We start from the raw sequence: 25,193 nt of genomic DNA on the forward strand, positions 1-25,193 counted from the left end.
CCGAGGCAAATTTATGTTTGATTCCTGAACAAGGGATTTTTACAGGATAGGTTGTTAGCCTATCGCCAACTCCATTATACCCATGGAGAGGGTAGCTCGGGGCCCCAGGTTCGCTAAGCCCGTAGTACTAATTGCTTAGTACCCCCCTGAGGGAAAAGATAATTATACTAAAGGGTAGAACCCGATTGCGTACGATTTACCTTTTTGGGAACACGATTGCGTATGTTTGCTGTATAACAATGGAAACTCGTAAAACGACACGATTGCGTATGCAACGTTGCCAAATTTATAAATATACAAAAAGTTCACCATGTACCTAATTTTAAATTTTCAATCCTTAGCTATGCAAATTGAACATTTTATAATTTTTAACTACGTTCACATCAAGTAAGGGTAGTATTAAAAAAAAAAAAATTACACGTTCTAAAAACATCTATGACAATACAATAATACTAATAATAATAATAAGATAATATAAAATAAAATAAGTTGTACGTTTTATCACATAAACGTTATCAAAAAAAAAAATTAAAATAAACGTTTTCTTTAGTAAATAGAGCCAATTTTAGATAAATACACCATACTATTTTTGTCAATTTTATACTCATCATACATTTTAACTAAAGCTTTAATCCGTCTTAAATCAGAAAGAACCATATTTTTGTTAATTTCTTTTGAAATTGAACATATTTTTGTCATCGTTTCGACTTGGATTTCTGTTATTATTGATATAACCACATGTGTTGGTGGATGGGCGCTATGAAATTGCCCATTATCCTACCCTATTTCCAGTTTCGTCTATATGTGACTTTCGGCTAGCATGACAACGTTGCACAAAAATAACGTACGCAATCGTGTTATGAAAAAAGTTTGAAAAAGGTACCGCCGATAAGCAGCGTACGCAATCGTATTCTACCCATACTAAATGTTATCTAGATAAAGATAAAAATTAGTACATTTTTATCTAGATAAATATGAAATAATTTCATGTTTAATTTTGAAAATATTCAGGATACCTACTTGAGTCTACAGGTAAAAAAAATACATAATTTAAAATTTTTTAAAGCAGAGGACAGAGGTCATACAGATCGGTTAAGCGATAACTGCAATTTAGAGAATTCTAATAGGGTTTTATAAATATTAAATTGTTATAAATTACAATTATTATAATATTATTATGCTTGTGAGTCCAATATCCATGAATATTGGTTTATTTTTGTCGGTTTAAAACAATAATTATTTTTCATACTTTTTACACAATTCTATGAAACAGGTATCAGCTAATGAGACCATCATCATACGGTGGTGGCCGGCGGGTAGCAGGGATAGATGTTTTTCCTTTTGCTATTATTAGTTGTTCTTACAATCTTACCTACTACATGCCCATTACATATTTCTATTTTTTGGTTTTCTCAATGTTTATGATGTAAAACTCCAGACTAATAATGAATATTAATAAATATAAAAATCATCGTATTATAATGCATATTACCACAGATATAGATACTATGGTTGCACAACGAGCAATAATATGACGGCACCAAATGTTCTTATCAAGTTACATAAATACATACATAGTATCCATACAAAAAAAGTCGCGACATACTAGTGCTCCACCGTGGCTAGGTAACCCGGTTTGGTTACCGTAACTTAGTAGTAGCTGTAGAGGGCGCTAGTAAAACGCGACTTTTTGTCAGAATTGATAAGAACATTCGGCGCCGCTCAGCACTGTGATCCAATATGGGCCGTCGTGCAACCATAGTATCCATATCCGTGATATTACTAAACGTGTTTTCTATGTAATAGATGAAAAATGTAAAAATAAAATAATAAAAATATTTTAAATTTTCAAATTTTTTTTTAGTTCATTTAAATAAATTATCTAGATTAGTACTCATAGATAACTAGAATTTTATCTAGATGAAGATAAAGATAACTGAGTAGAAATTTATCAAGATAAGATAAAAGATAAATAATTTTTATCTAGATAACTTATCTAGATACATTTATCTAGATATTTCCCAACACTGCTAATCGCCTGTCCCAGTTATTGTCTTTATTCACAAAACTTCGTAAGTAAGATTTTAAAGTGGAACGGCTACGCTCTAGAAATCCGTTGGTCTGCGGGTGCCATGGCGTTGTTTTAGACTTTTAGATGTCTAATAACTTACACATACTTTTAAAAATATCCGATAAAAAATTAGTACCACAGTCTGCGAGTATTGAAGTCAGAATTCCGAAAATACATACCAACGCCTGCGCTACCGTTGGTGGACCCGTAGTGACTAAAGCCATTGCTATTGAGTATCGTGATAGTTCATCTTGTAGTATCAATATAATACTACTTATGTGTTCCCCCCTGTCGTGGGTGGTAGTGGACCCACTATGTCTAAACAGATACGTTCGAACGGTTTTGTCACCGTTGACGTGATGATCATAGGTTGTTTCATTTTTATGTGCAACTTGTTTTTTTGACATATGTCACAATTTCTAATATATTTCTTAACGTCTCTTTTCAAATTTTTCCAATTGTTATTGATCTGTAAACGTTTTACGGTACGTGACACGCCCGAGTGTCCCCCTAACCGAGTGCTATGATATTCATATATTATACGCTCCCGTTCTTCCCGAGTCCAGCTTTGCTTGGAATAGATTGTTATCTGTGTATCAGTTCCCTTGAACACGTACCTAAACATAGTTTGAATGTGCTCGAAATTCGTGAGCGTTGTTAACCCCTCAAAACAAATAATAGAAAACTTCTTTATTTCGTTCGCTTCAAAAATGTCTTTATTTAATCTATTGCTAAAAAAAACTGTTCCCCCGTTAAATCGGTTAAATGGATTTCTTTTAATTTATACAATGTGATTAGTCGATCGTTTTTGTTAATCCTAATACATTTGTTTCCGTCCGTGAATTGAATTTGGTAATCTCGTTTTTACTAATCACTTCGCGAAGACCGCTCTGTGTTATAATAAAATCTCCTGATATAGGTAATATTAGATTCTCCGATGGGCCCGCATTACATATACTGTTCGCTACTTCGATAACCTTCATATTAAAAATCGGCTTTTCAGCGGTTTCCTGTGTAAATAACTGATATTCTTGTTGTTCCGTATTGTCGGAAATTACGTGTATACGAGATAATCAGTCCGCGTTTGAATGTAATGACCCTGCCCTATAAATAATTTGATAGTCGAATTCTTCGATCTGTAATCGCCATCTCATCAATTGTGACAACGCATCTTTAATGTTAAACAAATATTAATATGTAAGTGGCCGGTGATCCGTAATTATATTAAATTTTTGACCATACAAGTATGGTATTGCGTATTGACTGGCGTCGGTTAACAGGTTAGAATTCCCCTTCTCCCAATCCGGATAAATTAATAATGGTGGGTTTGTTAATACTCGTTTCAGTTCTTCGAACGAATGTTCGCACATGTCAGTTCATACGAACGGTACGTCTTTTTTTTATAAATTCGTAAGTGGTTTTCCGATTTTTGCGAAATTTTCGACAAAGCGTCGATAATAATTAAGTAGCCCGAGAAACGATTTTATATCTTTGGAATTTCTCATGAGAAACTGCAGTTTAGGATATTCTTTGATATACACTTTAACTTATTTGGATAAGGTGAAGCACCCGTCTCATTTATGACATGACCTAAATATAGTACCTCCCAGTGGCGTATACAAGGGGGGTGTTTGGTGGATATGACACCCCCCTTGAGCCATATCATATATTACATTATTATTACATATATATTACAATATACATTATTATATATAATAAAATAGGAACATAGGTAAATACTAAATCGTAAATACAATATGAAATATAAAATAATGCACAATACTAATTACATAATATAATATATATTATACAGGTTAACAATATCGCGATTGCGGCGGTAATTGCGATATCGCGATATACGTTTTCATAAATCATGTAGATATAATAATTTCTCAACTCCAAAATATAAGAAGTAATTGTGATGTAGAATTTCATAAGTTTTTTGTAGACATAAAGATCAAAGAAAATTGATTTTGAAATTGACATTCCTAGAATGGTCAAACGACAAAAGCATCGATCAAACTATCATACAGATAATCCTGAAAAATATTTTAAAATAAGTGTATTCCTTCCATTTCTGGACAATTTAGTGCAACAATTAAATGAACGATTTATAAACCACAAAACTATTATAGCTGGCTTTTATTTTCTCATTTCTAAAAAAATTATAATCAATAAGGTATCAAAGATTTAAGTGAGTTTTATTCTGATGATATTGATCAAGAAGTTATTGAAACAGAAGTAAAGTTATGGCATACACATTTGGAAAAACTAAGCATAAAAAGTGTTCTTGACACTCTTGATAACTGCAATAAAGACCTATTTCCAAATGTTTTTAAACTCCTTCAAATATTTGCAACATTGCCTGTCACATCATGTGAACATGAAAGAAGTTTTTCTACATTAAAACGAATAAAAACTTATCTTAGAAATTCTATTAGCCAGTTTAGACTTAATGGATTAGCATCTTTAAATATTCATCGTGTAGTCGAAGTAACAGTAGAATAAGTAATACAAAAATTGTCATTCAATAAAAAACGACGAACGGATTTTATTTTATAATATATTATTTTTTTTCATTATTATCTATTGATAATACCATACAGACATTATTAATTTATTAATTAATTAATTAAAATAAAAGTTTTAGTTTGTGCGTATTATATATAATATTTAATGTTTATAATTAACACCCCCCCTTCAGAAAATCCTAGCTACGCCACTGGTACCTCCTTACGTAAAAATCCACATTTCCGTGGCTGTAACTTCAAGTTATGCGTGCGCAAACGCTTAAATACCTCCGTTAACTTATTACCATGATCTACCAAACTTGACCCGTGTACCACAATGTCGTCGAGATATGCTGTATACATCTCTTCTAGACCCATTAAAATAGATTGCATTGCCCTTGTAAATGTAGCCGGCGCTGAGCTCAGCCCGAAAGGCATGCGCAAGTACTCGTAATGACCGGATTTTGTTGAAAACGCACTATCTATTTTTAACTGATGGTATCCTGACGCTAAATCAAGGGTAGAAGAGTACTTAGAGTATCCTAAGGATTCTAAAATGTCTAATTTTAATTTTTAGTTCGGTAAGCAATAGGCTTCGTTATCCGTAACTACGTTTAACTTCGACGCAAACCCGAAGTTTCTGTTGTCCGTCCTCACCCTTTTTCTTTTTTACTATTATTAACGGAAAATTAAAAGTTGAAAACGAATTACGTATTACGTATATTGTTTTGTTTCAATTCCGAATTTTGGTTTTCGATTTCCTCCTGATATGCCCACGGAATGCGATGCGGACGAATATTAATGGGTTTCGTTAACCGCGGTGTATTAATTTTATGCGTTACAACATCTGTCGCGGTCAAAATGTCCCCCTCTAAGTAAAATATATCATAATATTCATTACAAGTGCTTACAATGTTCATTTTTTCCTCATTATTTAAATGATCGGTTTTAATTGATTCGTTTAATAATCTGATACGACCTGGATGACTTCTATTTAATGGTTCCGTATCATTGTTAATCAAAAATATATTGTCCGTATACGGTTCCCATTTTAAATTACTCGTAGTTAATTCATTAATAATAAACGGTTGCTCTGAACTATATTGTATATCTAAATGAATTTAGAATCTTAACCATCACTACAATTTGTACCTAATCATTTTAATTTTACACGTAATACAACACAATATCTAATCGATACACAAGACACACGTGCACGTTAAATGAATAGAAATACAAATATTACTTTAACCCACTTAATATTGTTATCATTATGATTTAAATAATGTATCCTTTGTTTGTTAGATAAATATCAAGGGAATTTTATACAATACAAAAAATATGTCAATGGTTGTTAATAAATGTGATGAAAATGACATGTTATCTATATTCGGATTAATTAAATGTATTTTTATCATCCACGAGGAATCATTCATTATTTATAGTTCGTTTAATACTATACATTATGATGAACATTTTGGAGCATTGAATAGTTTTCCTGTTCACCACACAAGCATTTCTAATGGAAGTGTATTTATTAAAATGTTTACATAAATTTGGAAAAATATTTAATATTTTTAAATTGTTATTTTTATTTGTACAGTTCCAGAAATGTGCCTAATGTTGGTACATTACACTGAATACTATAATTTATTATAATACAGTAGGTATTTATTGTATTAGGTATAATATTTATGGTAATTTTATATCTCTTATGTTCATATTATATATAGTTATTTATTATATTTTTATTATAACTTAATATGGTGTATAATTAATTACATATTGTCGATTGTTTTGTAAAATATGTTTGGTACTTTTATATGTAAAAAATTGTTTTGTATTATTTAATATATATTATAAATTATATCAATATACCTATGTAATGAAAGTTTAATAAAATGTAAATTTAACGCATTATATCTTTTAAATTGTACAGTTTATACCAGAAGTTCCGTATCATCCTTAATATCTCTGTGGAAAATCTATATATTATTTAAATGTCGTTTTCTTTACAGTCATAAGTATGGAAATTCTGATTGAATAACATAATATTTGACTTGTTTTTTTTTCAAAGATTAAAAAATTATTAAAAAAAGCTTTTAGGCAAATAAGTTTTTAAATTTCCAAGATAGCTATTTAGTTGATTGTATTTTTTAAAACGGTTAAAAAAAAAATATTAAAATCTAATGAAAATTGTTTAAGTTAGAGCTAATTATTATTGTGAATTTCTAAGAATAATAGTTATGTTACCTATGCATACGGCATTAGCAAAATACGATTCGCATGTTAATTAGTACAATCACGTTGATTTTTTAGCTAAAATTAAAAATAATAATTAACTCTCACTTGGGAGATTTTCATTTAATTTTAATAAATTTTTTTTTTGAACTGCTTTAAAAAATATGATCAACAAAATGGCTATCTTTGAAATTTAATAAACTTATTTTCCAAAAAAAAAATTTTGATAATTTTTGAAAAAAAATATCGAATATTATGTTATTCAATGCATTTAAATATATTGATTTTCCACGGAGATACCAAGAGTGATTTGGGACTTCTGGGACACACTGTATACTTGCAAAAAAAACATGAACAATTTATAACTTAATAATAAAATTTTAATATTAATTATTATATTCAAATTAAAACTGAAAATTGGCTTACTGTCCAAGAAAAATAACTTGTATAACTAGGTTTTGTTATCAATAACCAAACATCAATGATTTAATATTTTAATTTATAGCTATGCTGCTTATCACTAGGTATAGGTCGGGGAACTAATTGTTATCGTGAAGAAGTTTTATTATAGTAAATTTCACTTGGGTTAATAGTGACCAACACTATAAGTTTTATTTTTAAATTACTATAAACATTGTCAAATAACTACATTCAAAAGTAAGTGGTGGGTACTATAAAGACATGTACAAATTACTATAAACATTTTCAAACAACTAAATTATAAAGTAAAGAGTACTAAAAAATTATATTCAAATTACTATAAATATTGTTCATATAAATAAATTGTAAAGTACAGAGGACTAAACATGTTTGGTACAAAACACCATAATTTTTGTCTGCCTAACTATAAAATCATAATTAGATATTTTTAGTTAATCTGACTAACATTATAGCTATTCCTATATCAATTGTATAATACAGTTAATTCTACTATTTTTATAGTGAAAATAACTCTTTAGTTTTTTCTGTGTTTATTTTAAAAAAAGGGTGAAACTCATTAGAAATAAAATAATTTCGTATCACAACAAGAAAATCCTTCAATAATTTAAAAACTAAATAAATATATAATTAACACATATAAATTATGTGTTGATATATTGTAAGCTTCAATAATTAAGTTGCATAGATTAGGTAGGTACAAAAATGTTCAATTACATTCCTCACTTTAACTCTATAAGGCTAACCCTTCGTAATATAATACATATATATTAGGTGTTTTTACTATGGATTACATTATTGATTATATGCCATACATTATCCAAACAGGAAAACGTGCATGCTATTCGTAATCGTTGCCAATTTATATTACGACAAAAAAAAAAAAAAAAAACCATGCCAAAAACAAGTTCGGTATTGTATATAGGTATGCAAGTGCGATTGTGTAGACAGTGTGCTTTGCGACCAGTTCGAGCAATGACTGTCCCGATGCATCAAGACGCCGCCACCGCTATATTCAGGAGGACTATGGTGCTGCTACTTTTGTTGTTGATGTTCTTCTTCTCCTTGTCGTCGTTTCCATCAGTCACCGCCGAGTGTCCGGGCAAGTGCAAGTGCAAAGTAGAGTTCGCTTTTGAGATAATAAATGTCTACTGCTCTCACCAGGAACTAGACCGGATACCCGACCGCATACCTCCGGCTATCAAACTGCTGTAAGTCGATTATACGAAAGATAATACCACCATTAAAACGACGGGTGTCGATTTTTAAAATGTATTTGCTAATTTACTTTGCCCGAGTACTGCGATATCTAATTTACCAATAATTGTATTAACGCCAGTGGCGTTTTTGTGAATGTAAGGTGGGCATTTTCCGGGTTTGTTATTAAATGCAATTGTATTTAAATGTGAACTATATCGTTATATAATTCTTATATTTTAAAAATTAATTGTATACATTTTAATCTAAACCGAATTAATTATATTTAAAAAATAATTTACCCCGTTTTCCCCACTACTGAATTTTGCTCAAATACGTCACTGTGTTATGATCTTATGGATATTATAATTCGAGTGGCGTAACGCAATTTCAAGAATTCAAAATCGTATTGCATGGTGTCACTCGTATCAAAGGTTGTTTCGCTGGCACACCCCAACTCGTTTATATAGAGTAATAACTAATGGCCATCGTCCTGGGTCATACTATAAATTTAATATAAATGTTTTTGTTTATACGGAAACGGCACACTAGGTTTCCTAAAAATGCTGATCAAAGATTTTCACTTTTTAATACAAGCTCCAGGGAAGTCGTTCATATAGCTATTTAAAAATATCATAAATACATATATAGGCATTGGTATATTTGTTTTTGGCTTGTAAAAAAAAAAGCTAGTATCAAATTCGTAACAAATTATATTTTGATTTGAGCAAGCCTGGGCAAGTTAATGATTTCTTGATTGACTCAGTTAAGTTATTATTAATTTTATTATTTTATAATATCTATATAAATAGTAAAAACATATTAATATGGTTCAAAATAATAAAAATCATAAATATTATTGAACACAGGAAATAGCAAATATATGAGAATAACCTGATTGATTTTAATTAAAAAATAACTTATTCATGTCAAAAATATTTAATAATAGGTATTATATTCTTGAGAATTGTACATTTGTGATTTGTATCTATTTCAACATAATAATATAATATCATATGACTTATTAGTTACTAGTATTTATTAATTATTATTGTTGTTATTGTTATTCGGATGCCACAGTATGGTATGATATACCTTAAAAAATATGACCAGTGTTGGGAAAAAATAACCAAAAAAATCATCTGGATAAGATAAAAATACACATACATTTATCTAGATAAAAAAATAGATAATATATTTTTAAATTATATAATAAATAATGTAGTTTATTATTAATTACTAATTAGGTAATACTTATTAATTAATAAATCCTTAACGTTATTTTTCAACTAAAATAATATACAATTTTAATTTTTAATACAACTTGAATAAACATAAAATAACAAAATAAAAATGACAATGATTCTTTTTTTAACTATAATAATATTGGTATTTGGAATCACTACTCGATTCTTGTAAATTATTGGCTATTTCAGTATTTAAAAATGTTCTTACAATTATATTATTTATCTAGATAAATTACCACAGACAACCATTACATTTATCTAGATGAGATAATTAGATGATTCAATTATTATTATCTCCATAAGATAATTAAAAAAATTATTTTATCTAGATAATTTATCAAAAATAATTCCCAACACTGTATAAGACACACCTAAATAACTATTGCTAAATGTCTAATTAAGTTATTTCTCTTGAAGAATTCTTGTTAATGGAACAATAAATAAATTTAACTGTAAGTATTTCTAATTTCCTATTCTAGTAAATGGTTATGTAATAATGTGCATCATCAATATTAATTTATGTTTTATATTATATTCATTATTTATTTATTTTTTAATTAACTTAACTTGAATTTGATTAAAATTAACTCTTTATTTATTAAGATTATATCAATTAAAATAAGTTAAGTTAAAAATTAAGTTAATAAAAATTAAATTTAAAAAAGTCAAGTTATAAAGTTGAAATTAACTTAACTTTTAACTTAACTTAAACTTTCTAATTCGTTTATGCCAAGGCTTGGATTTGAGGTTGTAGTACAAAATGATGGACACTGTATTCATTCGAAATAAAACGTGTGTTTTTAAAACATGATATATTTCATAATCAATAACTATATTAAAATGTAATATCGATGTAAACCCAGTGATCCACTTAACATTAATATTATCGTTTGAAAAAATTAATTTGTGACAATCCATGTAGTCATATTACCCAGTGCATGTACACTAAATTTTGAGTAGGTTTTAACTTTTTAATTTTAAGTCCCAAAATGAACGTGATAGGACTAAGGAAAAATTAAAATGTTTTATGATAACTATAGAGCCATTACTAGTGCAGACTTGATATTAGCGAAAACAATAATTATATTATTATACTACGCATGATCGATATCTGTAGGAACCTAAGTACAAAAAAAATAGGCAAACAAGTAAAATTATTTACATAAAACGAGGGACAATAGTATTATGAAATAATCTTATATTTTGTATGATAATAATTAAGCAAATTGTATTGTATTCCAGAGACTTGAGCTATAATGAAATCAGGGATATCGAATCATTAGCTCACCTGACAAAGTTGGAGTCATTGTGAGTTATAATATAGTGTCTAGACTTTCAAATGTATAAATAAACATAGTTCATTAGTAATAATTATAAAATATCTCATAATACTAGTAGATATACGACCATAAAAAAAATGTATTGTATTCCAGGGACTTGAGCCATAATGAAATCAGGGATATCGAATCATTAGCTCATCTGACAGGGTTACAGTCATTGTGAGTTGTAATATAATATATATGCTTTCAAATGTATAAATAAACATTATTCATTAATCATAATCATAAAATATTTCATAATACCAGTAGATATCCGACAGTAAAAAAATTGTATTGTATTCCAGGGACTTGAGCTACAATGAAATCAGGGATATTGAATCATTAGCTCATTTGACAGAGTTACAGTTATTGTGAGTTATAATATAATGTCTACAGTAGACTCTACACTTTTAAATGTCTAAATAAATATTATTCATTAATTATAATCATAAAATATCTCATAATACCAGCGGATATACGACAATTAACAAATTGTATTGTATTCCAGGTACTTGAGGTATAATGAAATTAGGGACATCGAATCATTAGCTCATCTGACAGAGATACAGCTCTTGTGAGTTATAATACAATTTCTACACTTTTAAATGTTTAAACAAAAATTATTCATTAATTATAATCCAGAATGTAAGCATATTTTCAGAATGTTGAGCAACAATAATATAAGTGAGGTGAAAAATGGTGCATTTGCAAATCTTTCGAAGCTTCAGACATTGTAAGAATATGATTTAAAAAATAGCTAGTGATTATATTAAATGTATATCGAATTATTACATTACCTATATATTATCTATATAATAAATTATTTAATTATTAGATTATTGAATGGAAATAAAATCGAAAACATCGAGACTGGGGTTTTTAATAACTTAACGAGTTTAGAATCCTTATTCTTGCATGAAAACAACATTCATAAGCTCGATTTGGAAATGTTTAAGGGACTTACAAAACTGAATAGACTGTAAGTATTGAACACATTTTTCATGTGACCGTATTGTATAGCCGAGTGAAAAGGACATTGTATATATTATAATAGGTTTTTGGACCACAATATGATAAGAAATATTCCACCTGGGACATTCGATTCATTAACGTCGTTGAGTCTTTTGTAAGTCAGCATGAACTGCCTACAATATATATTTTATTAATATTATAATAATTGTTATATTTTAATTACCTGAATTATATACAGTGAAACCACTATTAATGGACACCTCTCAATAGTGGACCCTTCCCAATAGTGGACACTTCTAAATTCCCCGTCAAAAATGTATGTGCATAATAGGAGTTATAACCTATTAATAGTGGACACTCCTAATAGTGGACGTGGACACAATAAACTGGTACCAAATTAAAAATTATCTGTTATAAATGGACACAATACATGTACATATCGAAAACGTTTAAGTTGAGGACTATATTTCTATAGATAATAATATCCTTACAGAAGACAATACATTAATAATATCAGATAAAGTCAATTGTAATCTAGACAAGTTGAGTGAAAAGAAACCAAACAACCCGAAGAAGAAGAAGAAGAAGAATACGAGTAGATATACAATCCAACGTTTGAAGAAGTTTGGAAAATAATAAATAATTTAAAAACATATTTTAAAAATAAAGAAGATGAAATTGCATTATCAACGGTAGCCAATTTACAAATTCATTATGAAGAGCAGAAAAAAATAACAGAAAAAAATTACAGATTTTTTTAATTGTACATAATCACTAAACATTTTTATAAGCATTTTTATACATACTAATTTTTTAATACATACATACATACATACATACATACAATATACATAAATACTAAATAATGAATTAATAATCCAATGTATATGTTCATGTACAGTGTATAACCAATTCCCTATAGTGTCTTCATATAGTGGACATTTAGTAATTTCTCGCAAATGTCCACTAAGTAGAGGTTTTCTCAATAGTGGACAACACTCTATAGTGGACATTTTTTAATTCCCCGTGGCTGTCCACTATATAGAGGTTTCACTGAATTTCTCTAAACAAAACATTAATGCTTTCTACTATAGACAGCTTGACCATAACCCGTTGACGTGCGATTGCAATATTCTGTTCTTCTTTAACATTCTGAAGAAAAGTTACCCCCAGCGAGACGTACTCGGGAATTACGACCCGTCGTGTCATTTTCCTGTAGAAATGAGAGAAAAATCGTTGAAGGAAATAACCGAAAACGATTTTAATTGCAGTGAGTAATGATTCTAATTAAATAAGAGACATAAAATATATAACATAATATTATATGATATAATCTTCATAGTATAATATTATCTGCAACAGTGCTGTACCTATATTGATTGTTGTACAACCGGTTATTAGTGCGTTTTTCCTTAATGGGTACTATTGTTTGATAGATGTTGTCGAGAACGAGTTGTTTTATTTAATAATGTGATGATTTTGACGAGTGTATTATATATATATTGTTGAACATACAGCGTCTCCGGATGTAATTGTGGTACCAGAAAACAAGGCAGTGTCGGTCGGTGAACAGTTACAACTCTCGTGCAAAGCTGTAGGAGACCCGGAACCTTTTATAACGTGGACCAAAGACGACATCGATCTAGAACTTGGGCAAAGAGTTCAGGTAAGATTATTTTAAGATGTACAGTAATTGATCTCTCGCCGGAAAACCCGGTGAAAAGTCAACTAATATATAATCGTGCACCGTTGTTAAAAAATGTTCTATTAATTATTTACCTTATATTCACGGCATAAACTCAAAATTTTTAGGAATAATTATCCCAATAATTTTACATTCCTTAAAAATATTTTCTATTTGATGAAACTATACTTCTGATCCTCAACCCATAAAGAATCTAGGAGAAATTCTCACCACCAAAATCTCGCTCGAACTGTTTAGGTTTAGAAAAAATTTGCTTACCATTAATAATATTTTTTAGATTCTGAGGGTATTCGAATTTTTTTTTTTGTGTATGTCATCACCTTTTAGGACAGTTAAACTGCTTAGATTTCTTTCAATAGTATCTTTTCTGATAGGAAAATGAATATAGTTAGGTGGCGTAAAAAGTAAAAATACGTAAAATTAAAGAAAATGTACAAATTATTTTGAATTAGAAATTCCTAAAATTTTTCTTTTTGAATCTAAGATTTGAAAACTTAATACAATATACATTAAGTTTGTCTACCTTTATCAAAAAAAAAAAAAAAATGTCTTCAAACAAACCAAATTACATATTTATGAGTGATTGAAGCTGTTTACGGACAATTTCAAATATACATTTTTATTTATTTTTCTCTGAATATCAATAAGTTTTATTTGTTGCCAAAAAAGCGTGAAAATATAATACAAGACTCCTGATATATTGTTACAATTGTAATTTAAAAATATTAAAAATCCTTAGTCACGGTTTGTTTTTATAAGCATTTAATGTTCGATTTTTTACAATATTTATCAAATGATTTTGTATACTTTTATATCTAAAGATTGAAAATTTAAAACAGGTCCTACGTAAATAAGTTTTAAACAAATTACTTTATTCACTACTTATTATTAATAATAAGATAATTAATAATAATATGATATTAACAAGTTATTAATATCATAGGCCGACTGACCGTCTTTGCTGAGGTTCATTTTTCTTATATAACGATATTATAATATTATATCATTGAATTCAAATTTAATACAATCCCTTGTACTAAAGTCCCCCACTTGAAACTTATTGATGTACATAATATATAACTGGAGAATTTTTGTTTATACGTCAACGGCATCAAAAATGTTGGTCAAAGATTTTTACTTTTTAATACAAGGTTCCAGGGAAGTCATTTTAAGAGTGATCTAAAAATATCGTAAATACATAAATAAACACATTTTTTTTTTATTTGAAAATGAAGTTAAAAATTTATAAAATTTTTTTTTTAAAATATTTATCAAACATTCAATGATTTATCATTGGATTTTAATTTTGCATATGCATATCCATCGTCTATATTACAATAAAATATAATATTATATTATGAACAGTACTCGTTACTTATTGGCTATTACTAATATATTTTCAGCAGAGCTACTTCCCTGGTTCTTTTTTTGCTGTACTATTAAAATATAGTGTATATATTGATATGTAAATATTAATCCATAGTTAATTAATTACTGCAGGTATTTCAAAACAATACATTGATTATATCTAAAGTGGAAAGAATGGACGGCGGTAAATATAAGTGCGTGGCATCCAATTCTCTTGGACAAAATTCTTTCGAGGCGATGATTAACGTTATCGGTAGGTAATATCATATATATCACTATATACCTAGTCATATATCATTATATTATCATACAAGTTCTAAATCTCACGTGACTTTAAAATTCCAAAAAATCAGAATTTGCATATTGCGTTTTGCGTCAATTACTCTTCGTGTGATACACAAATAAAATAAACCTATAGTTATAACCAGGCGCGGATCTCGAAATATAATTTTGGGAGATGTAATTATGATATAGGTTTGATGCTAAAAATAATGATTTTTGACCTAAAATATTTTACAGTTGATAAACTAAATAGTAGAATAGAATTATTTGACTATGGATCCGTAGATATTCGAAATCGACCAACATTGGCAACATTAATTGCTAGTGATACATTGAAAGGTAAAGGAAGTTAACTGAAAATGACAGCAAGTGAAATGCTATGTTTTGTTAAAAACTTTGGACTCATTATTGGTGAGTTATAGTTCCTCTTAACCTATGTTTGGTCAATGTACATTATATTCAATACAATTTTAAGTATAATTTTATCAAAGTGGAATAAATTTGAAGACTCAATACTCTTAAAGCTCTAATTACCGAACCCCACACTACATATCTTAAAATATTTGTTATTATTTTTTTAATTTATAGCCAACAATTCCAAAAAATCAGAATTTTCATGATGCATCCTTCGTCATCACTCTTTGTGTGATCACAAATTTAAATACTCGATATTATAACCAGGTGCGAATCTAGAACTATAATAAAGGGAGATCATTTTTTCGATATCGGAACTACAAAAATGTATTTAACCGTAATATTCTGGTAGTTCAGGTGACTATTTGAATATTAAGTTTCCAGGTAGCAAGACCGTTTTGTTGATGATGATGATGATGATGATGAGGTAGTTGTTAATAAACTGTAGACAGGTGTAATGTTTTTATGTAGTTCATTAAAATTGTACTTCGTTAATTCGACAAAGTCCAAATTACAAGACTATTACACAAAGAGTCGTGAAGGTGCTCGTAGTGCAATGAAAAGAACACGCTTGAATCTCTGGTCTGTTTTTATATTGGCCTAGGCTCTCCTATCTACCCCCCGGTCTATCGACTTATCCATAATGCGTCAACACGCATATCTGTGTCCTACGTGTGAACCGAATCATAATGATGATCCTACGAACCGTCATTTATCTGTTGCATTCACATCCTGTTTTCTGGTTTTATGTATATGCACATATATCTACTATTGTGAGGAGCAAGTCCCTACATCCTGTCATTAGGTACATGACTCGTGGTTTAAATGATTTTTAATGTGTTTTCTTAAAATATTACACTCGACTAGTTTTTCCACCCAGCGAACCGTATTTTCAAAATTTGGTAATTATATAGATTATTGTGATCCTCACCCACACCTGGTAATGTTCTATATTGACTACCTATGTTATTGTGTTTATTATACTTATATTGTTTGAAGTAAACGGATACTATCCATTACACTTCGTCATCACTCCTTGTGTGATACACAAATAAAATTACCCTATATTTCTAACCAGGCGCGGATCCAGAACTATAACTAAGGGAGACCATTTTTTATCAAAAATTCATTTAAGTTTAAAAAACACAAAAATAATGGATTTTGAAACAATATCAACGTTTTTCATATAAGTAATATCAAAAAAATAAAAACAATATTTCGCAGATAATGTTCTGACCTATATTGTATATCCATATCAATTTAAAATCAATTTACAATTTTTAATAATTTTAATTTTACACGTAATACAACACAATAACTAACCGATACACAAGACACAAGTGAACATTAAATGAATAAAAAGATACAAATATAACTTTTGCCTACTTAATATATTATGTTATTTCTTTAAACAAATAAAATATGTATAATTTATTTCAGGTTTAGCGGAAAATGGTTGAAATACCATGTTCGGAGTAATACCATGTTTTTTTTTTTATTATTATTATATTAGCGAATCACCTATTGTATAATGACATAATATTGTAAGCAATTTATTATTATTATTATTATTATTATTGTTATTATTGTGACTTGTGAATTGTATATTTTACAATTAACATGCATATTATTGTAAAATATTATATAAAGTAACAACTGCAGAACTGGCAAAACTACAATTTAGTTTATAGTTTATTAATTTACTGTACAATCGACTGTAATACACACTGATTACAGGGTGGTGACCGTAGAATAAATACGAACGTTCAGTGTGTGTGTGTGTGTGTGTGTGTGTGTGTGTAAACGCGCGCTATAATACGACGCGGCGCGGCGTACGTAAATAAATACATATGAGAGTAAATATATATAATAGTTGAATAAATATTCAGTTTAAAGAAATTTATGAGAATAAATGTTTATAATGTTAATGAATATAAGGTATTTATGAATACGGAATCAGATAATTCAGATATTGAAAGTAGTTCTACAGATAGTTCAGGAAAACAAGTAGCAACTAAAAAGTTAAAAAGTAAGAATAAAGATAAATTAGTAGTAAAAAGATTAATAAAAGAAGAATTTGTAGAAAATACTGGGGAAATATACAGTAGGACAGCCGCTGTTAGAAAGAATTTTTTAAGAACAATTAGTCATACAGAAGGGTTTGGTAAAATTCTAACCCCACAGAAAAGCGAAAGGCAAAATAATTACCGGGTAGGTCAGGTTCTGGATCGGATCCAGGGGTAGTACATATTCAATTAAAACCAGTAGTTAATAAACGAGTAGTGAACGTAAAATATAATATGGATCTTGACAAAGCAATTTCTATGATACCAGTTTGCACAGGCGAAAAAGATGTAGCTGAATTTATAAACATCTGTGAAATCGCGCTTAAAGATATTTCAGAGGCGGATAAGCCGATATTGTTAAAAATCATAACTTCGAAGTTGACAGGAAACACTTTAGAAGTAACAAAATATAATAATTTAGAATCTTGGGCAGCAATAAAATCAATATTAGAGGGAGCATTCGAACAAAAAATTTCGGAAAGGGCTCTATCTATAGGATTAAAATATATGGCACGTATAGCTGAGGGGGAGAGTGTAGTGAAATTCGCCGCTAGGATCGAGGAACTATATTACAAATTATGTGCGGCTAGTACTATAGGTTTAAGTAAGGCAGAAACACAAATAGTCAAAAATCAAACTAAAAAGCAGGCTATGATTATATTTATAACAGGATTACCACATCACTTATATACAGTGCTGAATGGTAGGAATCCAGACACTTTAGAACAATGTTTTAAGCTGGCTACAGACGAGGAATTAGAATATAACTCTAAGTTAGAAATGGAAAAATTGCAGGGAAATATACAAATACAAAATATTAGTAATGAAAAACAAGCAGGCGGTAGTAACGCGGAAAAACAAAATGTCGATAGTAACAAAAATCAAGTATTTAATCGTGGTGGTAACGGAATAGCGTATCAGCGAATAATAGGAATAATAATTTTAATAATCTTAATGTGTATAATAACGGGTACAGAAATATTAGTCCCGGGGGAGATAATAATTATAATAGTAATCGCGGCGAGTATAATAATTTTAATCGTGGCGGATACGGTAATTTTAATAATCGAATCGGATACAATAACAATGGTTATAGGCACAATTTTAATAATGGTAATAATTATCAGCAAAATAATAATCCAAATGGAAGTAACACCGGATGTTACACATGCGGAAAGGCCGGTCATATTGCAAAAGATTGCTGGCAATCGAACGGTCGTCCAAACGGTCGCTCGAACGAAAAACGCATATGATAATATTGTAACACTAGTAATCAGAATTTATATTGCAGTTATTGTAATAAGGTAGGCCTACAATATCAACGTTTTTCGTATAAGTGATATCAAAAAAATAAAAACAATATTTCGCAGATAATGTTCCGAACTATATTGTATATCTAAATGAATTTAGAATCTTTAAAGGTACATTAGTTTAAATGTATATTTAAAAAAAACATATAGGTTCAAATGAATAAAACTTTGTTTCGTTTAATTAGAAGAAAAATGTTTTCCGACCATGTTTTCAGGTAAATCATTTGTCATACTATAAAATACTATATATATTACTTATATATTATTATATTACTAATTTGAGTAACTTTTACATTTAACTTGCTCGAAAAGTTTTACTCGTTCACTAACATTACGGTACATGGTGTATTTTAAGTTTTAACGATCAATGAAAGTAATACAATTCTGGGAAAACAGACCAACGCGTCAGTGGTGTACCGAAAAAGCCTATCCTAAGCGCCGTGTGATCATAATATTGTTATTATGTCTTGTGACCTAAGTTACAAATAATAATTGTGCATCAGTCGTCCAGTACAAAATCTTTTTTAGTTTCTACGATATGGCAACTTTTGAGTATTGAAGTAGCCACCAGTGACAAATGATATTGTGTACGAATGCGACGAATACAGTTTACTAGGTAGTATAATGGAATACCGCCTATAAGACATAGTCATGATATTACACTGGCATCTATTGTCTTCACTGGCCAGCCAAGCCGATTATTATTGTTTTGAAAATTATTTATTTATTTTATTATTTTCATTTACTTTTCATTGTTTTTAATTTATCAAATTAATTTAATTAATTAATTATTTTTTTCTTTTGGTGTTATTCATAACAGCTTATAATAGTAATCAGTGTTGTAAAGTATATGAGTAAAAGTATTATGGGGCCTCCCAATGGCATTGATTTAAGGAGAATCATTTAGGTAATTTCTAATATCGACGTCGCCACCTGAGTTCCTTATGTTAGTCGTAAATGGTTATTAGTGAGTGTGGCGTCCATACGGGTCAATTATAGTGGTACGGAGGGCTTTTGCACGCACTCACACACATAATATGTACATTATTATGTCAGTATATAATATTGTGAACATTTTTAAATTCTAAGCCAAGCATATTTTTGACTAAAAGGATCACTTGAGATTATGATTATACTGAATATTGGAAAAAAAATTGTAGAGAATCATTTTTTGTTACCTACCTTGCTTTCATAATATAAAACTGGAGGGTTTTTTTTTATATGGAAACGGCACACCAGGTTTCCTAGAATTGCAAGGTTCAGGGAAGTCGTTCTTATAGCGATCTAAATATATCGTAAATACAAATATAGGCACATTTTTTTTATTTCAAAATAAAGTTAAAAATTTATAAACAATGTTTATTAAACATTCAATGATTTGACACTGAATTTGAATTTTATGTTTGCATATCCATTGTCCATATTACAATAATGTATAATATTGTATTATGAACAACACTCGTTACGTATTGGCTTTTAACAGTATATTTTAAGCAGAGCTACATCCCTGGTTCTTTTTTTATGACGTATTTAACCTATTGTCAGTAACTAGTTAACTTTTATCATTTATTTTACTTTTTAATATTTAGAGTAATATATTTTAAATAACTAAACTGTTAAATATTGTAAATATTGATATGTAAACATTAATCCATAGTAAACTAATTACTGCGGGTATTTCAAAACAATACATTGATTATATCTAAAGTGGAAAGAACGGACGGCGGTAAATATAAGTGCATGGCGTCCAATTCTCTTGGACGAAAATCTTTCGAGGCGATGATTAACGTAATCGGTAATATCATGTATATCACTATATAGTCATATATCATTATATTATCATACGAGTTATAAATCTCACGTGACTTTAAAATTCCAAAAAATCAGAATTTGCATATTGCGTTTTTCGTCAATTACTCTCGTGTGATACACAACTAAATAAGCCTATAGTTATAACCAGGCGCGAATCTAGAAATATAATTTAAGGAAGATATTTTTTTCGATACCGGAACTACAAAAAAAGTTATTTAAGTTTAAAAAACACAAAAATAATGGATTTTGAAACAATATCAACGTTTTTCGTATAAGTGATATCAAAAAAATAAAAACAATATTTCGCAGATAATGTTCTGAACTATATTGTATATCTAAATGAATTTAGAATCTTTAACTTACTACAATTTTTACCTAATCATTTTAATTTTACACGTAATACAATACAATAACTAACCAATACACAAGACACACGTGAACGTTAAATGAATAAAAAATACAAATATTACTTTTACCCACTTAATATCTATCATTTTTTAAATAACTATAATATGTATAATTTAATTTAGGTTATATGGAAAATGGTTGTAATGCCATGTTTGGAGTTAAACCTTTTTTTTTTTTATTATAATTATATTAGCGAATTGCTTATATTACTATATAAATTATGCTGATGATCTTGAAATAAATGAAGTATTATTAACTGGAGTAAAAGAATCATGCGTTTGGAATGAAATATGTTCTTTTCATGCGACACAGATTTATTGTGTGGACATAATGCACGACATGCTAGAGGGAGTATGTAATTATGATATAGGTTTGATGCTAAAAATAATGATTTTTGACCTAAAATATTTTACAGTTGATAAACTAAATAGTAGAATAGAATTATTTGGGGTGGGGGGGGGGGGGGCAAGTGGATGTCGCTTTGCTGTACAGTATGTTAAAAGTGTTTCACTGTATAATGGATGGTATCAATTTTGAATTCAATGATATAATATCACTGTATAAGAAAAACGATTCTGTGCGGAGATGGTATATCAGTCTAGGTATTAGACATATATAATATATTTATCTATGGTTTTAAAAAAAACAGGTGCGTCGCGGGCCGTACCGCAAAAGTGAGAACTAAATTTTCAGGTTATTGATTTTGTAGTTGGTAGGAACATGGGGATTAAATGAATGGATATTATGATGACATGATATGATAAATGTAATTGATAGTAAAATTGTATCAATGTTAAGTCATTATTTTATTATAAATGCAAAATATTATTACAATATAACAATCAAATATACATATGTCATCTTAATATTAATTATTTTCTATTAATACAATGGTAACACTTTCAATAGCTCGTGCAGGTTCTACATTAACTTTTAATTTATAAATTATCACATAAATATTAACTATTTTCTTCGGGTTCAACAGCAACGCTTTCAATATTTGATGGGTTAACGTAAACGGTAATATCACGTATATCACCATATCATTATATTATCACACGAGTTCTAAATCTCATGTGACTTTACAATTCCAAAAAATTAGAAATTCCTTAATGCACCCTTCGTCAATCATACTTTGTGTGATACACAAATAAAAATAACCTATATTTATAACCAGGAGAGGATCTAGAACTATAATTAAGGGAGATCATTTTTTCGGTATCGGAACTACAAACATTTATTTAATTTTAAAAAACACAAAAATAATGGATTTTGAAACAATATCAACAATATAAAACAATATCAAAAATTAAAACAATATTTCGCATATAATGTTATAACCTATATATTGTATATATCCATATCAATTTAGAATCTTACCTATCACTATAATTTGTAATCATTCTAATCTTACATGTAATACAACACAATAACTAACCAATGCACAAGAAACAAGTGAACGTTAAATGAATAAACAAATACAAATATAACTCTTGCCTACTTCATATATATTATTTGTTTAAACAACTATAATATTTATGAGTTATTTTAGGTTTTGGCGGAAAATTGTTGTAATACCATGTTTTTTTTTTATTATTGTTATATTAGTGAATTATATATTGTATAATGACATAATATTGTAAAAAAATGTATTATTGTTATTATTCTTGTGACTTGTGAATTGTATATTTTACAATTAACATGCATATAATTGTAATATATAATATAAAGTAACCACTGCATATCTGGCAGAACTACAATACAGTTTATAGTTAAGCTTAACCATTTTGAAACGATTTTCTATGTTACATAGGTCGTAGTACAACATAATATTATGTTTTAATTAAAATGTATTAATTAAAAATTATATCGTCTATCTGCATTGTTTTTGCTAATAAGTAATAGCATTGATTATAAATGATAATAATTATAATAGGTATTATGTATTATATTTATATATAGTTATCGTTATAGTTATCTCGAAGCTTGTTCAGTCCAATTATCGTAGCTTTGTTTATTGGTTCAATAGTTATTTCGTAGATAATATTATTGTTAATAATTATTATATTGTACTATATAGTTTAAAAATGTTTATATTAATAATTAGTTTTATTCAATGGCACACACTCCCATAGATATTTTCTATATATTATTATACGTAATTATTAAATCTAATGAAATCATTTTTAATAGTTTAAACGAGTTTAATATTACTATATTATATATTTATATTATTTTTTATAAATTACACGTAATGCGAAAAACACGGGTGCAAAATAATAGTATTTTGATCTATTGGTTGTTGTTTGTCTTTGACCTTTTTTCATATACCATAATATTTATCGCTTACACTTTATTTGCTGCAGTTGTATATCTATAATATTATTCACACACGTGTTCGTATTTTATACATAATATTGCTTACTTCAATAAATTAACACTGACCATCGGTTGTTATATCGTTAATTTTATATTTTTCAGTAGAGTTCATCCATACCTATATAATATACAATCTACTATTCTAACCTTTTTGGGATTATTTGTTCATTATTATCAATATTTCTCTTACAAACATTCATTCGTACAACCTTGTACAGTTGTACCTACTGGTTCCTTCATAATTGCACCTACATAATGATAACATTGATAAAATAATATATTATTATATTGTACACATTTTATATTATATTTTTTTAATAACTATAGGTACCTACATAATAATAAATTAATAAAAAATACACTAAATTATAATTGGTAGATATTGTGTATAATAAATATAAAAAATAAAAATATAAATCATTCTGATTAATATTAACCCATAGAAAATATTTTATATTAAATAGTACGCGTATTAATATTTGACATAACACATCATTTCTATATACTACACCTTTCAATTTCGATTTAGATGCTTCGACGTTTTAAAAAAATCTTAATTTTATCTGTTTATTTTTTAAATAAAAATGAAGCTAATTTGAATAAGAGAAGGTCGTATCACTACAGGAGGATTCTTAAATAGCTTAAAAATAAATGTGTAAGAAAATATAAAAAGAAAATGTATAGAAAAGTCTAGGTATTTCAAATTTTAAAAATGTGAATAAATCCATTATTAAAAGATAATAATATAAGAGGAAGGGGTGAACATGTCTTGTGAATAAATCAGTACATAAGTTCCAAATGATATGGTAAAAACTATGTGGTAAAAAACTATGGTAAAAACTAGACTTTTGACTAGGCTTGACTTAAAGGGCTCACCTTTCAAAAAAAATGTATGCGTATAATAACATCAGTAAAAAGTGCAGCGTGTATTATTAAAAAATATAATCTTGAAATTTGGAATAATGAGTTATCTAATGATCTAGACGTGCAATATGGAACGTTTTTCCGCGACATTTACATATTTTTAAAAAGGTGGTCATATAGGGATTTTTAGATTAGTGGAAATAGAATTTGTTTTGTATATATTTGGTTGCCATTGGGTTATCGGGCAGATCAGTTACTAGCATGCATCAAATATTCACGTTTACATGACTTCAATTAAAGGAACAATATCTTAATATAAAATTATGTAGGTTATATACTCAAAAACTTTTAAATTGAATTTAACTAAAATCTCAGAGATTGATACAAGAAAAGTTTAGAAAGTATAAATAGCTTAAAAAATATAAATTATTAATAATACGTTTTAAGTGTGTCACGTTTTTTTTTTGTGAAAGTTAATGAAACTATTTTTTGTATAGAATGTACATACAATAAAAATTGTTTCATTTTTTGTTGTATCGTCGAAAGTATAAAATATCAATTGTTATGCATTTACCGAATAATGAAATTGT

The 25,193-nt window shown here is 28.3% G+C and overlaps 2 protein-coding genes across 26 annotated transcripts in view; both read left to right on the forward strand.

The window, feature by feature from the left end:
* Window positions 1-25,193, forward strand: part of LOC100575370 (leucine-rich repeat and immunoglobulin-like domain-containing nogo receptor-interacting protein 2) — a 78,037-nt gene that overhangs the window by 42,475 nt on the left and 10,369 nt on the right. For 10 of the 25 annotated variants that reach the window (XM_029490554.1, XM_029490557.1, XM_029490560.1 and 7 more), the window contains 12 exons: window positions 8,186-8,471; window positions 10,947-11,012; window positions 11,138-11,203; window positions 11,329-11,394; window positions 11,532-11,597; window positions 11,685-11,756; window positions 11,859-12,002; window positions 12,078-12,149; window positions 13,090-13,265; window positions 13,513-13,661; window positions 15,201-15,325; window positions 17,205-18,194. In XM_029490554.1, coding sequence (XP_029346414.1) covers window positions 8,186-8,471; window positions 10,947-11,012; window positions 11,138-11,203; window positions 11,329-11,394; window positions 11,532-11,597; window positions 11,685-11,756; window positions 11,859-12,002; window positions 12,078-12,149; window positions 13,090-13,265; window positions 13,513-13,661; window positions 15,201-15,325; window positions 17,205-17,277 — 1,361 coding nt within the window. In that variant the 3' untranslated portion in view covers window positions 17,278-18,194. Of the gene's footprint in view, window positions 1-8,185; window positions 8,472-10,946; window positions 11,013-11,137; window positions 11,204-11,328; window positions 11,395-11,531; window positions 11,598-11,665; window positions 11,757-11,858; window positions 12,003-12,077; window positions 12,150-12,233; window positions 12,744-13,089; window positions 13,266-13,512; window positions 13,662-15,200; window positions 15,326-17,204; window positions 18,195-20,814; window positions 21,148-25,193 lie in introns of those variants that run through there. The other 15 variants (XM_029490547.1, XM_029490546.1, XM_029490548.1 and 12 more) reach the window with 10 other exon arrangements.
* Window positions 18,042-19,181, forward strand: LOC107882588. The gene is made up of 2 exons (XM_016801168.2): window positions 18,042-18,251; window positions 18,297-19,181. The coding sequence occupies exons 1-2, from the start codon at window positions 18,065-18,067 to the stop codon at window positions 19,136-19,138; spliced, it is 1,029 nt and encodes a 342-aa protein (XP_016656657.1). The 5' UTR covers window positions 18,042-18,064; the 3' UTR covers window positions 19,139-19,181.

The sequence above is a fragment of the Acyrthosiphon pisum genome, chromosome A2 (assembly GCF_005508785.2).
Source record: "Acyrthosiphon pisum isolate AL4f chromosome A2, pea_aphid_22Mar2018_4r6ur, whole genome shotgun sequence".
NCBI lineage: Eukaryota > Metazoa > Arthropoda > Insecta > Hemiptera > Aphididae > Acyrthosiphon > Acyrthosiphon pisum.

What these genes read in the sequence shown, in the direction of transcription:
- LOC107882588 (XM_016801168.2), top strand. Translation starts at nt 18,065, where the DNA reads ATGGATCTTGACAAAGCAATTTCTATGATACCAGTTTGCACAGGCGAA. An exon ending in AACAAAATATAATAATTTAG is followed by an intron (nt 18,252 to 18,296) that starts AATCTTGGGCAG and finishes GAGCATTCGAAC; the next exon opens with AAAAAATTTCGGAAAGGGCT.